This window comes from Leptinotarsa decemlineata, unplaced genomic scaffold (genome assembly GCF_025532065.1).
Source record: "Leptinotarsa decemlineata unplaced genomic scaffold, Ldec_3_MD MMD2_P_RNA_scaffold_6, whole genome shotgun sequence".
Taxonomy (NCBI): domain Eukaryota; kingdom Metazoa; phylum Arthropoda; class Insecta; order Coleoptera; family Chrysomelidae; genus Leptinotarsa; species Leptinotarsa decemlineata.
The window spans coordinates 3,539,375-3,552,568 of NW_027412533.1; the positions used below are offsets into that span (position 1 = coordinate 3,539,375).

At 35.3% G+C, this 13,194-nt stretch overlaps 1 protein-coding gene and 1 long non-coding RNA gene across 9 annotated transcripts in view; both read right to left on the minus strand.

Annotated features, from left to right (window-relative positions):
* Positions 1-11,684, minus strand: part of LOC141480077 (uncharacterized) — a 61,491-nt gene extending 49,807 nt beyond the window's left edge. The window contains exon 1 of the long non-coding RNA XR_012464151.1: positions 10,612-11,684. This is a non-coding gene — a long non-coding RNA (uncharacterized lncRNA). The remainder of the gene's footprint in view (positions 1-10,611) is intronic.
* Positions 11,685-11,687: 3 nt separating this feature from the next.
* Positions 11,688-13,194, minus strand: part of rk (G-protein coupled receptor rickets) — a 453,352-nt gene continuing 451,845 nt past the window's right edge. For all 8 annotated transcript variants that reach the window (XM_074169822.1, XM_074169823.1, XM_074169820.1 and 5 more), the window contains 2 exons: positions 12,587-12,858; positions 11,688-12,239 (listed from right to left, as the gene is read on the minus strand). In XM_074169822.1, the coding sequence (XP_074025923.1) occupies positions 11,800-12,239; positions 12,587-12,858 (712 nt within the window). In that variant the 3' untranslated portion in view covers positions 11,688-11,799. The remainder of the gene's footprint in view (positions 12,240-12,586; positions 12,859-13,194) is intronic.

The following is a 13,194-nucleotide window of genomic DNA, read 5'->3' on the forward strand; positions in this document are numbered from 1 at the left end:
TGATGGCAGTTTTTGTGGTTTTCTCTAGATAGGTAGTTGGATCTCTAACTATTTTCTTGTAGGCTGGATCCTCTAGTAGTTTCATCATTTTGGATTCATAATCTATGGTGTTTAACACTACTGTTGCATTGCCTTTGTCTGCTGGTAGGATGATGATATCCTCATTCTCTCGTAGATTTTTCAGTGCTTGGTATTCCTTATGGGGTATATTTCTGGTCGGCGGTTTTGCATTTTTGAGTACGTGTGCAATGTCCTGTCTAATTGACTCTTGCGTCTCCTTGTCGTCTATTCTATTCAGGGCTGATTCTACATTGCTAATTATATTTTCAACCGGTATGCGGCCTGGTGAGACCGCGAAGTTGAAACCTTTAGCTAGCGCCTCAGTGGATGCCTCATCTAGGTGCTGGCTCGAATAGTTGTAAACCACTCTGGTGGCCTCAATCTTTGGTAAGTTGTTTTTCCTTGTTTGTGTCAGACTGAGACGGTTGAACTTGTCCTTCTGTTTCTCTGTTGTGATATCGAAGTCATTTTCCGCTCGGAATTCCGCTAGTGTGTCAATCTTATCCCATATTAGTGGATGAATTATGTTGCTTAAACCGGACCGTTAGTCCGGACGACATCCTTGTCAGCTTTGACGTAACCTCGTTATTTACCCAGGTACCCACCGGAGAGGCACTAGAAATAATCAAAAAGAAATACAAACCGGAAGAGCATATCATCACATTGGCGGAACATTGCATCAAAAACACTTACTTCATCTATAACGACCAACGATACAGACAAATTGAAGGAAGAAATCGAAACCGAAGCAATAGCAACGTCACCCTTGAAACCTAAACTCTGGCTGAGGTATGTCGATGACATCTTCGTGATTTGGTCTCATGGTCACCAGGAACTGTCCAGGTTTTTTAATCATTTGAATGAAATCCATCCACGCATTAAATTTACGAAAGAAGTTGAAGAAGGCAACCAGCTCGCATTTCTCGATGTACCTACTGATTATGAAAAAGCCAGACGGAACATTAGGTCACACGGTATATCGAAAGCCAACACACACGAACAGGTACCTAAACGCAAATTCACACCACCACCCAAAACAAATTCACGCGGTGGCAAAAACACTCATTACACGTTCGAGGAGGCTGGCAGACAACGATCACAGACAACAAGAGTTGAACACCATCGAAACAACGCTACAAATGAATAACTACTCAGAAAGAAGTATAAAAGCGGCTGCCAAGACCACACGGAAACAACAAAAAACTCGAGATACACCGGTCATAACAATCACACTACCATATATTGCAGGAACAACAGATAAAATCAGCAGAATTCTTCACCGACATAACATATCAACTTCGTTCGTACCAGAACGAACAATAAGGTCCATGCTTCGTAATCCCAAGGATCAGATATCACTGGAATCACAAGGAGTGTATGAAGTACCATGCCATGATTGTGACAGGACTTACATCGGCCAGACCAACAGACGAATCAACATTCGCAAAGATGAACACAAACTAGCAGTGAAGGGAAAAGTCACCACGTCTTCTCTCTTCCAACACGTACTTCAAACAGGACATAACATCAATTTCGACAACACAAAAATGCTAGCAAGCAACGAAAACTTTTACTCACGAACAATCAGAGAGGCAATCGAAATTGAAAAACGACCTAATAATATGAACAAGAGGGATGATGCGCAAAGATTACCATCAACATGGAGATCCGTTTTATCACTTCGCACAAGCAATCAGACTGCTCAACTTCAGAGGCAAAACTCGGTACATGACAATACAGGTACAATAACAGAGACAGGAGAGGCAGCTCAGGTAATAAGACCAAAACAGGTAGTCGAGCAAACACAGGTAGTGGCAGCAACGCAGGTAAAGGGAAACATCCATCCCTATAAATTGAGACACAGAGTTCGAATTAATCAGTCTAGTTGAAAAAACCAGACATCACCAGAAGATGGCAAATGAGACTTTGCCGAAACGTTGTGAAAATAATCCTTATGGGGAGAAAATACACAGAACACGGAGCGAAACCCGAGAAAACAGCTCATCATACTTTATCCGTGAGAATCTTCGAGTTAACATATATATATATATATATATATATATATATATATATATATATATATATATATATATATATATATATAAAATATATATATATATATATATATATAAAATCTAGAAATGTTAATGCAGTCAAGCTGTTGGATATTAATTCCATGAAAATCAAAAAATAAATAGATAAGTACTCTTTGATTATTCCCATAAATATTTCAATTTAAGAGCGACCGGTATACAGCTGTTTCAGCCTATTGGGCATCGTCAGTACCGGGCAGGCGGTCCTCGATTGAAGACAAAATGAGAAAAAACCAAGAAAGTATTTCACAAAAATAGCTGCGTAAACGCAAGCATAACCTAAGTGGAACCACATATTGGTGTGACACCCAAGTCAACTTGCCAAGTTTTTATGTCACTGTTGGTGGTTTGACCAATCAACCGACAACTGCGGTAGCAGAAATTTGGGAAGCTAACCTGAAATGCCCAACGGAAAACGAATCCACATGTTTCTAGAAATGATATGAAATCTAGAAAGGTTAATGCAGTCAAGCTGCTGGAAAATAATTCCATGAAAATCAAAAGATAAATAAATAAGTACCATTCTGATCATTCCTACATTGATTTCAATTTGAGAGCCACCGGTAAAGAGCTGTTTCAGCCTATTGGGCATCGTCAGTACCCAGCAGGCGGTATATACAGGGTGATTCAAAAGTACTTTGACAAACTTCAGGAGGTGATTCCTCACAATATTCTAATATGAATTGTCCAAATGAATAAATGTCCGGAAACTCTTCGTTTCCAAGATATAGGATGTTGAAGTTTTATTTTTATTTTCGTTTTTTCCAAATAACTTTTGAAATACTGAACTTAATTAAACGAAACTTGGTAATAGGAGGTTTTTGAGGTGTCGAATTCGAACCTGATGTTCTTATTGCTCTTACTCGTAGGGGGCGCCACCTACACGTCTTTTTCTTTTTTAAAGATTCATAACTTTTTTGGGCGTACTTCTAGCACATGTTTCAGTAAAAAAATCGATTCCTCTATCATATCTACGTAAATAAGCTACCCTCGTTACTAGTCGCTGTTAGCAACCATTTTCTAAATATTTGGACTTGAAAACTTCAAGTCGATTATTTGGTAATCGATGCATGTTGAAGTTATTACGAATATTTTGCTTTTTTCACAAGAATGCTTTGGAAATTAATTTGACGTTTTACTCGTTTGAAGAGGTCATTACTGTTGGGTACGTTCCTTTATGACATCCTTAAGCGAAATAGTTATTTTTGTATCAAGGGTGCATAATCGGTATTTGTTTTAATAAAATTTGCAAGAAATGTCAACATTTTATTTCAGGAAATTTTGAATATGTAGAATAAACTAATATAAACGAAACTAAATTGTATTCAAATAAATTGTTGGAAGTGTCCACCTTCAGCGAAGATACAGGCAGTCAGTCGTCTAGTCATTGAATCTCGTACCCGCTTAAAAATTATTGGTGTGTTTCTTATTGTTTCACAGGCGTCTACTATTCGGTTTCTTAGATCTTCATCATTCACTACTAGATACTTATAAACTAGTGACTTCAAATGTCTCCAAAAATAAAAATCTATCGGGTTTAGATCTGGGGACCTTGGTGCTCACGCCTGGTTAGGTTCTTCTACACCCCTACCGATCCATCGATTTGGATAGACTGTGTTGAGGAATTCCCTGGCTACAACGCTAAAATGGGCCCGAACCCCATCATGCATAAACCACATGCGGATACGAATTTCTAATGGTACATTCTGAAGTAGTCCTGGCAATTTATTTTCTAAAAAGTGTCTGTAAGTTGCGCCATTCAGTCGGAACGGAAGAAAGAAAGGACCAATCAAGTAATTATCAATTATTGCCGCCCATACATTTACAGAAAATTGATACTGATAATGCCTTTCACTAACTGTGTGCGGATTTTCGAGAGCCCAAACATGGTTGTTATGAAAGTTTGTGATAGCATTTCGGGAGAAGTTTGCCTCGTCCGTGAAGAGTACATATCTTAAATATTGAGGATTTCCAGCCAATTTTCTCAAAAACCATTGACACATAGTAATGCGTTGGGGAAAGTCTCGTGGCAAAAGAGCTTGTACCCTTTGAATATGGTATGGATAAAACTGTTGATCGTGGATAATTCTCCAAACTGTGGACTGAGTAGAATTGACAGCTTCAGCAATTACTCTTGTGTTTGTTTCTGGATTCTCCTCGAAAGCGTTCAAAACAGCTTCTTCCAATTCTGGGGTTCGGACTGCTCGTGGTCTTCCAATAATATCAGCTGCCCTCTCAAAGCTACCTGTTTCTGCCAAACGACGGTGGAGACTAGCAAATGTTGGAGCTGAAGGCAGTACTCGATTAGGAAATCGCTCCTGATAAATACGTCTTGCTCCGCGCGCATTGCTATCCACAAGGCCATAAACGAAATGCATATAGGCTAAATGAGCATTATTGTTTAAATAATCCATTTTTTCAAAATAAGTGTTTTCTACTTCTACTTACGGAAACTTCAACAAAACGTCGAACTGTCACAAAATATGTAATTACCAAAACTACTCACAAACGTCAAATTTATTTCCAAAGCATTCTTGTGAAAAATGCGAAATATTCGTAATAACTTCAACATGCATCGATTATCAAATAATCGACTTGAAGTCCAAATATTTAGAAAACGGTTGCTTACAGTAACTAGTAACAAGGGTAGCTTATTAACGTAGATATAATAGAGGAATCAATTTTTTTACTGAAAAATATGCTAGAAGTTCGCCCAAAAAAGTTATGAATCTTTAAAAAAGAAAAAGACGTGTAGGTGGCCCCCCTACGAGTAAGAGCAATAAGAACATCAGGTTCGAATTCGACACCTCAAAAACCTCCTATTACCAAGTTTCGTTTAATTAAGTTTAGTATTTCAAAAGTTATTTGAAAAAAACGAAAATAGAAATAAAACTTCAACATCCTGTATCTTGGAAACGAAGCGTTTCCGTACATTTATTTATTTGGACAATTCATATTAGAATATTGTGAGGAATCACCTCCTGAAGTTTGTCAAAGTACTTTTGAATCACCCTGTATACCGCAACACCACAACATCACTATTTTGGAAACCATGAACTGATTATGACAATTTCAAATTATGGTATTCGATGAGCTTTATCCAAATATGTCGAACAGGTATGAATTATTCTCATTTTCAATTGACATTAGGCAATTTTTTATCGGAAAAGTGGGTACCCCATTCGATTTGGGCATATTTCGAACGTCCCGATTCCAAGTTTCAGCCCAAATTCTAATACAGGGTGTTAGTTATGATTACATATTTGACTGATTCTGTATGAAAGTCTATGAACTTTACAGAAAAGATGGAGTAACCATTCAATGAAATAATACTTCGACAGCTACGAAGTTGTCTTTAGTTTAATTGAAATCAACAAATCAAAAGTTGAAAACGTGTTTTTAGAAAAAAATACCAAAAACAAAAATAAATAAAACGACAAATGGAACAGTTTTTTCAGATATTGGAGTTTTCAATATATCATCCTTCAAGCTCTATACATTTTTCATAACGTCGTCTCAAATTCTGGCGGGTCTTCCTCAATTGGCCTGGTGTTATTTTACTACACTTTTGCCTTATTCTCTCCTTCATTTAGTGTATTGTATTAGTTTTGGAACTGTTGAGAATGAGACCACTTGGAGAACAATATTTTTGCATATTAGCAACTGCTTGATTAACATGATACGACAGTCCCTCATAATCCGAGGACTTCAGAGTGAACGAAGAGTCGTCGGTAAATTATACTGAATAATGTTGACGATTACTATTGTTGAGCTTATGTACGAACAAAAGAAAGAGCATAGGTCCTAGGACGCTACCCTGGGGAACACCGGTGGGAACGACACTGGTTCTAGAGTGGAAGGTCTCAGTCTATGTTTTTTTACCATACTTTAATCAAAATGTATATTTTTTTGTCGAAGCCACAAAACTATATCCGCTTTACTTCCTGCATTAGTTGGCTGGATTGGCACAATTATCGTCGTTCTTGTCTTCCCGATAGTCACCATAATGCTTTGACCCAAATATCAACAAACTGCCCTCAACAAAATCACCAACACCTCCAATGTGGGAATAGCCTTCTATAAATGTTTGACGTGACCTTATAATGATATTTTAACTTATTGATGATAATGAATAACTATTATCTGACTTTGAAGTGATTTGCATGATATTTCTGTCTGTCAATATCAAAAAGACTTTGGATTTCACCGTAAGAGGGAATTTGAAGAAAAACACCAACGCTGAATTAATTTTATTTGATTCTTTGTATTGAACTAGGAGGTAGATTTGTATACAATAAATAGATTATAGCAACACTATAAATAACGGCTTGGAATTTCTCGAAAAATTTCAATAATCCTAAATATTTAACATGGAACGTATTCTCGTGTAAATAACTTTTTTTTCATATATTAACCTTTGAGTTCGAGAGTTATCACCTTAGTATTATTATTTTCCACTTAACTCTAACATATCACACAATCTTTCATCATTTATGTACAAATAAATAAATATACCTATATACGGATTTATCTGAAATTAAGTGATCTGTTATCAGGAAACAAATATGCCAATACAACCTTTTCCATAGCGTTTGAATGGACCAATTAAATGACACCATATGAAATTTTTGTATTATTTGAAAACTGTAGATGCCAGACCAAAAAATTTCATATTTTTTCTGGGGTACTGTATAGATGAAGTTGATAATTTAATACAGAATTCTATGGGTATACTTTCTGTTGAATTAATAAAAAATCAAATAAATAAATCCGTACAGTTTTCACAATATTTTCTCGTAAATGACCTACAAAAATTAATCATTATGGAAAATATTCATTTTTGCAGCCCGCACTAGTTTCGGAAAGTATTAGATGTACATATTGTGCCCGATGATCGAAAGTTTGAACTCAAAACTTGGCGCTCCAGTCTACTTTCACAGTCACTTATTAATCGAAAAATCGACTACTAGAACTCGGTTTCTCTAATGAAAATATTTTTACAAAATGTTCAGTTCCACCAAAATATTGACAGGTTTTCAACTCAATTGTTTATAAAACTAGATGACACTTTTACACGGGACTTTGCCTTTGGTTCACTTGGCAACTTCATAAAATTAAACTAGAAATGAATACGATGTTGTGAAATTTTTGTGGCTCTTGAAAATACATGAAATGCATTTTTTTTTCTACGGAAATACGTACACAAGAACGTTATTCGGGAGCAGAGGTGAGTGAATTTGGCAACATAATATTCATATGTGATGTAATTAGCCGTTACTTGATGAAAATACATAACGTATTGAAGTAATACTCCATCGTGAGATTGTCAGTGGAGAGTTAACAAAACAGCAACATATGTTTCGCTTTCCAACACGTGTTTTGCTTCCTCAGGCGACTTCACACTCGCTGAATTTTACCTAATTGGTGCGTTATATAATATAACAATTTGAAACTAATGACATTTTACCAACTTGATAACTAGTGATTTTATCAGAGTTCAGGTGTAAACTAATTAAAAATTCAAACATTAACAAGAAAAATTTCACCAACTCATTAAATGGACATGTAATAAACAAATTACCAATTTCCACATTAGACAACAGATTCAACAGAAGGAAAATATTCAATTCTATTTGTCCATTCCAAACATTTTCTAAATCTAAAATTCACTCATTTCCCAGCATACAAAATATTCAGTTTGAAACCTTTTTCTTCCAAATGTAATACGCCATATCGTCGAAACTTCGAAAACAAGTCATTTACCAGGTCTATCCCACTTCAAAAAACGATAATGTGCATCATATGAAATTGACATACTCTGATGAACTCATCAATTACATCGCTTGGTTTTGAAAAAGACTTGGACTTGGCTTACCGAAAAAAAATAAATTGAGCAAATGTATCAAAAGCAATAAGGACAAAACTTCAGTGTCGAATACATCAGGAGCATATAAGGTAAAATGTGACACAAAATTGATATTGGCCAAACGGAAATAATCTTTTCACAAAGGATAACAGATAATTCGAGAAGTTTCTAGAATGTAAAAACTTATTTCACATTTTCAACCACGACTGTAATGTATTACATTTGGAGGAAAAAGGTTCGAAACTCAATATTCTGTAATGCTAGGAAATCATAAGATTAGAGAATTTGTAAAATTCACTGTAAACTGATGTGTAAACTGGTAATTAATTCATTATTTTTCATTCAATGGGTTGGTGAAATTTCTTCCATTATATTTAAGTTCTCAATGAGTTTATACCTGAAATCCGGTAATATTATTTGTCATTGTGTTGGTACTTACTTTTATGATGTTCAAATTTTCAATTAGTTCATACCCGAACCCTGATAAAATTGCTAGTAATTAAATAGGTAGAAGGTCAAATGGTTCAAACTATTATATTATATAAACCACCAGTTAGGTTCAGTGAAAATCTCACAATAAAGTGTTACTTGAATACAGAATTGTAATTTCTTCACTTTGAGTTCTGTTGTTATTGCCAACAAATAATGTCGAAAACTGTATAGTTTGTGTTCCTCACAGTATTACTGACGAATGGAAAAACAATCGGGTGATAGTGTTTACCTCATATCATTATGAAGTTGAATGATTGTTGGAAGAAGGTGATGAACAAAAACGGCGAACGTATCGACGTCAATTGTGCCACATTTGCTCTGACTTTTGTTGAATATTTCTATTATTTTCAAAGAGAACCTTCTTTACGACCTAATACTAGAATTGAGCTCATGAAGAAGTGGGTTTTTCGACTTTCGAGGGGTCGTATCTTCAAAATGAAATCGGAGCATCTAATGTTGACTTCAGAATCGTGATGAGCAGATGAAAATACGTATGTGTTATTGAAAATATTTCCTTCTAGAAACTGATGCAAACTGAAAAAACAAATATTCACCTTCGTGATGCACTGTGTGGAACCTTTGGTGTAGTAATGAATATTACTGGAGTTTTTTCCCAACACAAAACCGTTACATCTCGACACGTGTTTCGATCACTAAGTGATCATCTTCAAGATGAAGATTAAACTGTTTAATCTTCCTTTGGTGTTGGGATAAAACTCCAGTAATATATAAATATTCACCCTTTGATTTCATATTTCATTTTCAACAATAGGTATCCCCCTGAAATTCCAGTATTTTTGGTGAGCAGACATCCCAGGATCAAGTGGGAAATATTATGGGCGACAATTATTGCTCAACAGAAAGTTAATGGAAATTGAAAAAGAAATTTACGAGTACAAGTGCTTGAATTCACCCTCGGTTTTTCCTCATCTACATCTGAATCAAGTTTTTAAGCTACCGACTTTTTCAAATATCATCAGGTGTGATTATTATCAGGTCTGTTTCAATGAAATCATCAGCCTGAAACCAACACGCAATTTCCTATATCAGTTTTCATTTTGTTTTGTATACCTTAGGTTCACGTCGCCTGATTCGTTAATTTTAAAATTTAACGGATTTTTTGTAAGCATATAGATGTGAATGTGTATACGACATGACACATCAATTTTAACTTTAATTGAAAACCTTCTTTTGTCCCCAGTTCAGAAAATGTTTGGTAGATATTGAAATAATTTTTGAAATTGATGTGAAAATACCAAAATGCATATGTCAAATGAAACTTCTGAGGTGAAGTTATTGAAAATTGTTTCATAGGAAAGTTTTGGAAATCAATGCATTTCGTCTTTAAGAATCATTAACCTTTTCAAAATAGAAATTCATTCAAAACACAAAAACATTTTTTCTTGAAAAAGGAATACAATGGACGAAACGTCATTTAAAAAATTAGTTAATATCACATCATCATAACCAGTATGAATGTTCCTTTGATTTACTTGATTCGTTAAAGAAAAATAGGGCAAAAAATATGAGTAAAATTTTAACAAATTCAAATGTTTTTACATTCAGATGTATTAGAATTTTTCTTCATTCCTTCCTTGTCATTCAATAAATATGAATTACGGGTGAATTCTCTTGGATTTGATATATTTCAAGAATTCTTAAGAATTCTAAATATTGATACATGACAGATTTCAAATAATATTGCCAATGGAACTATTCTTCATCTTTGGCACGCTGTGGCAATGGACTGAACCCGCTTGATTTATTTAGGAAACACTTGGCACTTTGTAACATATTTGTTTCAATCAGAAAAAATAGGATACATAAGTTTGCAAATTCTCAAACCTCCAGTGTTTCCGATGAATTACTATTCAAAATAAACTCTTCAGGAATATATGTATATCATGTATAGAAGTTATTTTCAGATGCAAATCGAAAGAAATGGTTCTCTTGAAACAACTACTTTTGTATGAATATTGAATTACTCAAAAACACTTTTTCCTATTCAGTTTTTATTCCAAACAATAGTTTGGATTCAGGAATCATTGACAGGAACGCTTCACAATATAGTATATTTAAAAAAAAAGAAATTTCACTTACATGGAACGCTATCATCCTCAATGGTGAACATCGATGTTTCGGAATAAGACATTTGTCTTATTGCTTTTTCAGCACTAATCTGAATAACATTACAAGATAAAGCACTCAATTCAATCATAACACTATAACTTTATGTTACGAATGATTTGAATCTACCCATGCACGATGTCAGTACACAATGACATTCATTCGCATATGTAAATAATGTCTGATTTCATTCCATAACAAATGTTTGGAACACAAACTGAATAGAAAAAAGTGTTTTTGTATAATTCATTATTCATTGAAGATTAGTTGTTTTTGAAGTTTTTCATTTCGTGTAATGCGATGTTTACATGGAAGGAGTTGTTTCGAGAAAGCATTTTCTTCCACTTTGTTTTTGAAAGTTACTTTCAAGCATGATCTAATCAAACATCTTTCTGAAGACTTTATTTTTAAATTAATTGCTTTTTTCCGCCCTTAGGAAGTTTCCCACATTTTTGCATGGAGGTGGAGTAGTAGAAAACCCAAACCGGTCTCTCCCAAAGAACATTTTCAGGTCCTTTTTTTGATATTATATTCATTGTAACTCCTGAATCAGTTAGAATATATGTACTCATAATTGTACTCATAATTTCACCTTTTCAGTTCTCGTCGAAAAAAAATATATGACATTTCACCAAAGAAATAAATGAACACAACTTTGATACGCCTTTCTATCATTCAGTAGTGATGAATAATTCCAGAAGGACGAATGTATTGGAATCTAAAACGATTTTTTTTCGAAAACTTCTCTTCACCTCATAGTTCTGATGGAAGTCAGATGCAAACAAACTTCCAGAAATTCCATTCCTCAAATCAATGACTAGTAACTCATTCAATCTTCCAACTGTTTGATTAATGAATGGAAGATGGCGCCACAATAATGAGACTAGAAACATTTGGAATGATGTGGAAGAGGAAAAAACATCAAGAGAACGCTCTTATAATTAGTATTGTTCAGCATTATCAAAGTTGAAACATTTCAGATCTCTAGATACCTTTTTGGAATTTTCATTCTGAGAGTAACTTAAATCATTCAATACCAAAGAATTCATATAATTATTCCATTTCTAACATAAAAATAATTCTATGCAATCAGAGAAAAGTTTCAGATCCTGGGATGTTTCTCCAAAAACGTTTGGTGAAGTTATCTTTCCGCAAAAACTATTATCTAGAAGCTACAGCTTCCACCCCATTCACGGCCTGACTAGGATTACCTAAAGTATTTTTGTCATTTTCATTACTTTTCCCACCACTGCCCCTAGTATTGTCCCTAGTACTCTCCCTAGTCTCATCCTCAGTACTGTCTTTTACATTTTCCTCCACACTATCCCTAATACTGTCTTCGATACTGTCTCTAACACTATCGCTAACACTTTCGATCGGATGCAGCGTTACTATGGATTGCCTTCTGATTGGAGTCACTGGAGTGGAGTGCAAGATGGCGTACAAAGGGCCTTCTCGTTCCTTCGCAGGACTGACTAAGATGGAAGGGCTAGCGCAAGGGCTAATTATGACGGATGGTTGGTCATCTTCGAGCTGCATGCTGTTCTCGGCAGCTGAAGGAATGGTTGTGAGGAATCTAACTGTCAGTCTTCCCGGAGAACCTAAAACAAGTTTTGAGAAACATTACGTAACAAGGTATTTTGAAGGCGCCAACACATCAATATAGTTTTAAAAAATTATATGGAGAGATTGAGACGTATAGTTATTCTCTGTCATGTCAATGTTTTGCAACATTGGTATATTGAACAGATGAAATGTATAGCTGTTTGAAAGCTCCTGAAGAGGCACGAGCCTATATCAGGGCCCCACAGAAAAAACTCATGTAACACTAATCTACAAAACATCATTAGAAAATTAACATATTTGATTTAACTGTTTGAAAGGAAAATGAGCATGAAATTGGTCATCAAATTTTCATCTGTTCGGAAATAAAGCACATTCATCTCACCTGGAGGTTCTATTTCGTCTTGAATGGCACACTGTCGCGTCAGACGTGGTTTCGACCTGACTCTTGCAGGTTCGCTAGAAGCACTCGACCTTGACATACGCCAGGTGCTCGTACTGGCTGTCGTTGCAGATCCAGAGGAATCATTTCTGGAGCTAGACAGGTTCGAATCCTGCGAAGTCTTCCTCGTAACCAACCAGGATGAGGCCCTCCGCTTAGGATCCAACAGTCGCAGAGGAATTCCACAATGATGGTTGTGGCGCCAGGAATCCGACCTAGAAATGAAGCAGAAAAAGTGACCACTCAAAGGAAAAGCTGATCTTTTAGTATATAAGTTAAAATCAATGATTTGGTGCTCACATTTAGTGTTTTTGAACTTGTTTAGATATAAGAAACAAAAAACAATTGACCGATGAATTTTTGACTTTCTGCGTCTGATTAATGAAAAGCGTCGTACGATGTTTTTTTTGATAGACATCTATTAGTTCATATGCCCGTATTTTTGTAAAGTGAAAAATGAATGAGACATAAAAAGTAAAGAGAGGAGGTAGGTACCTACGAGTTGAAAACATCACTAACTTCTTCTCAGTATGTGCTCAAATACATCACCC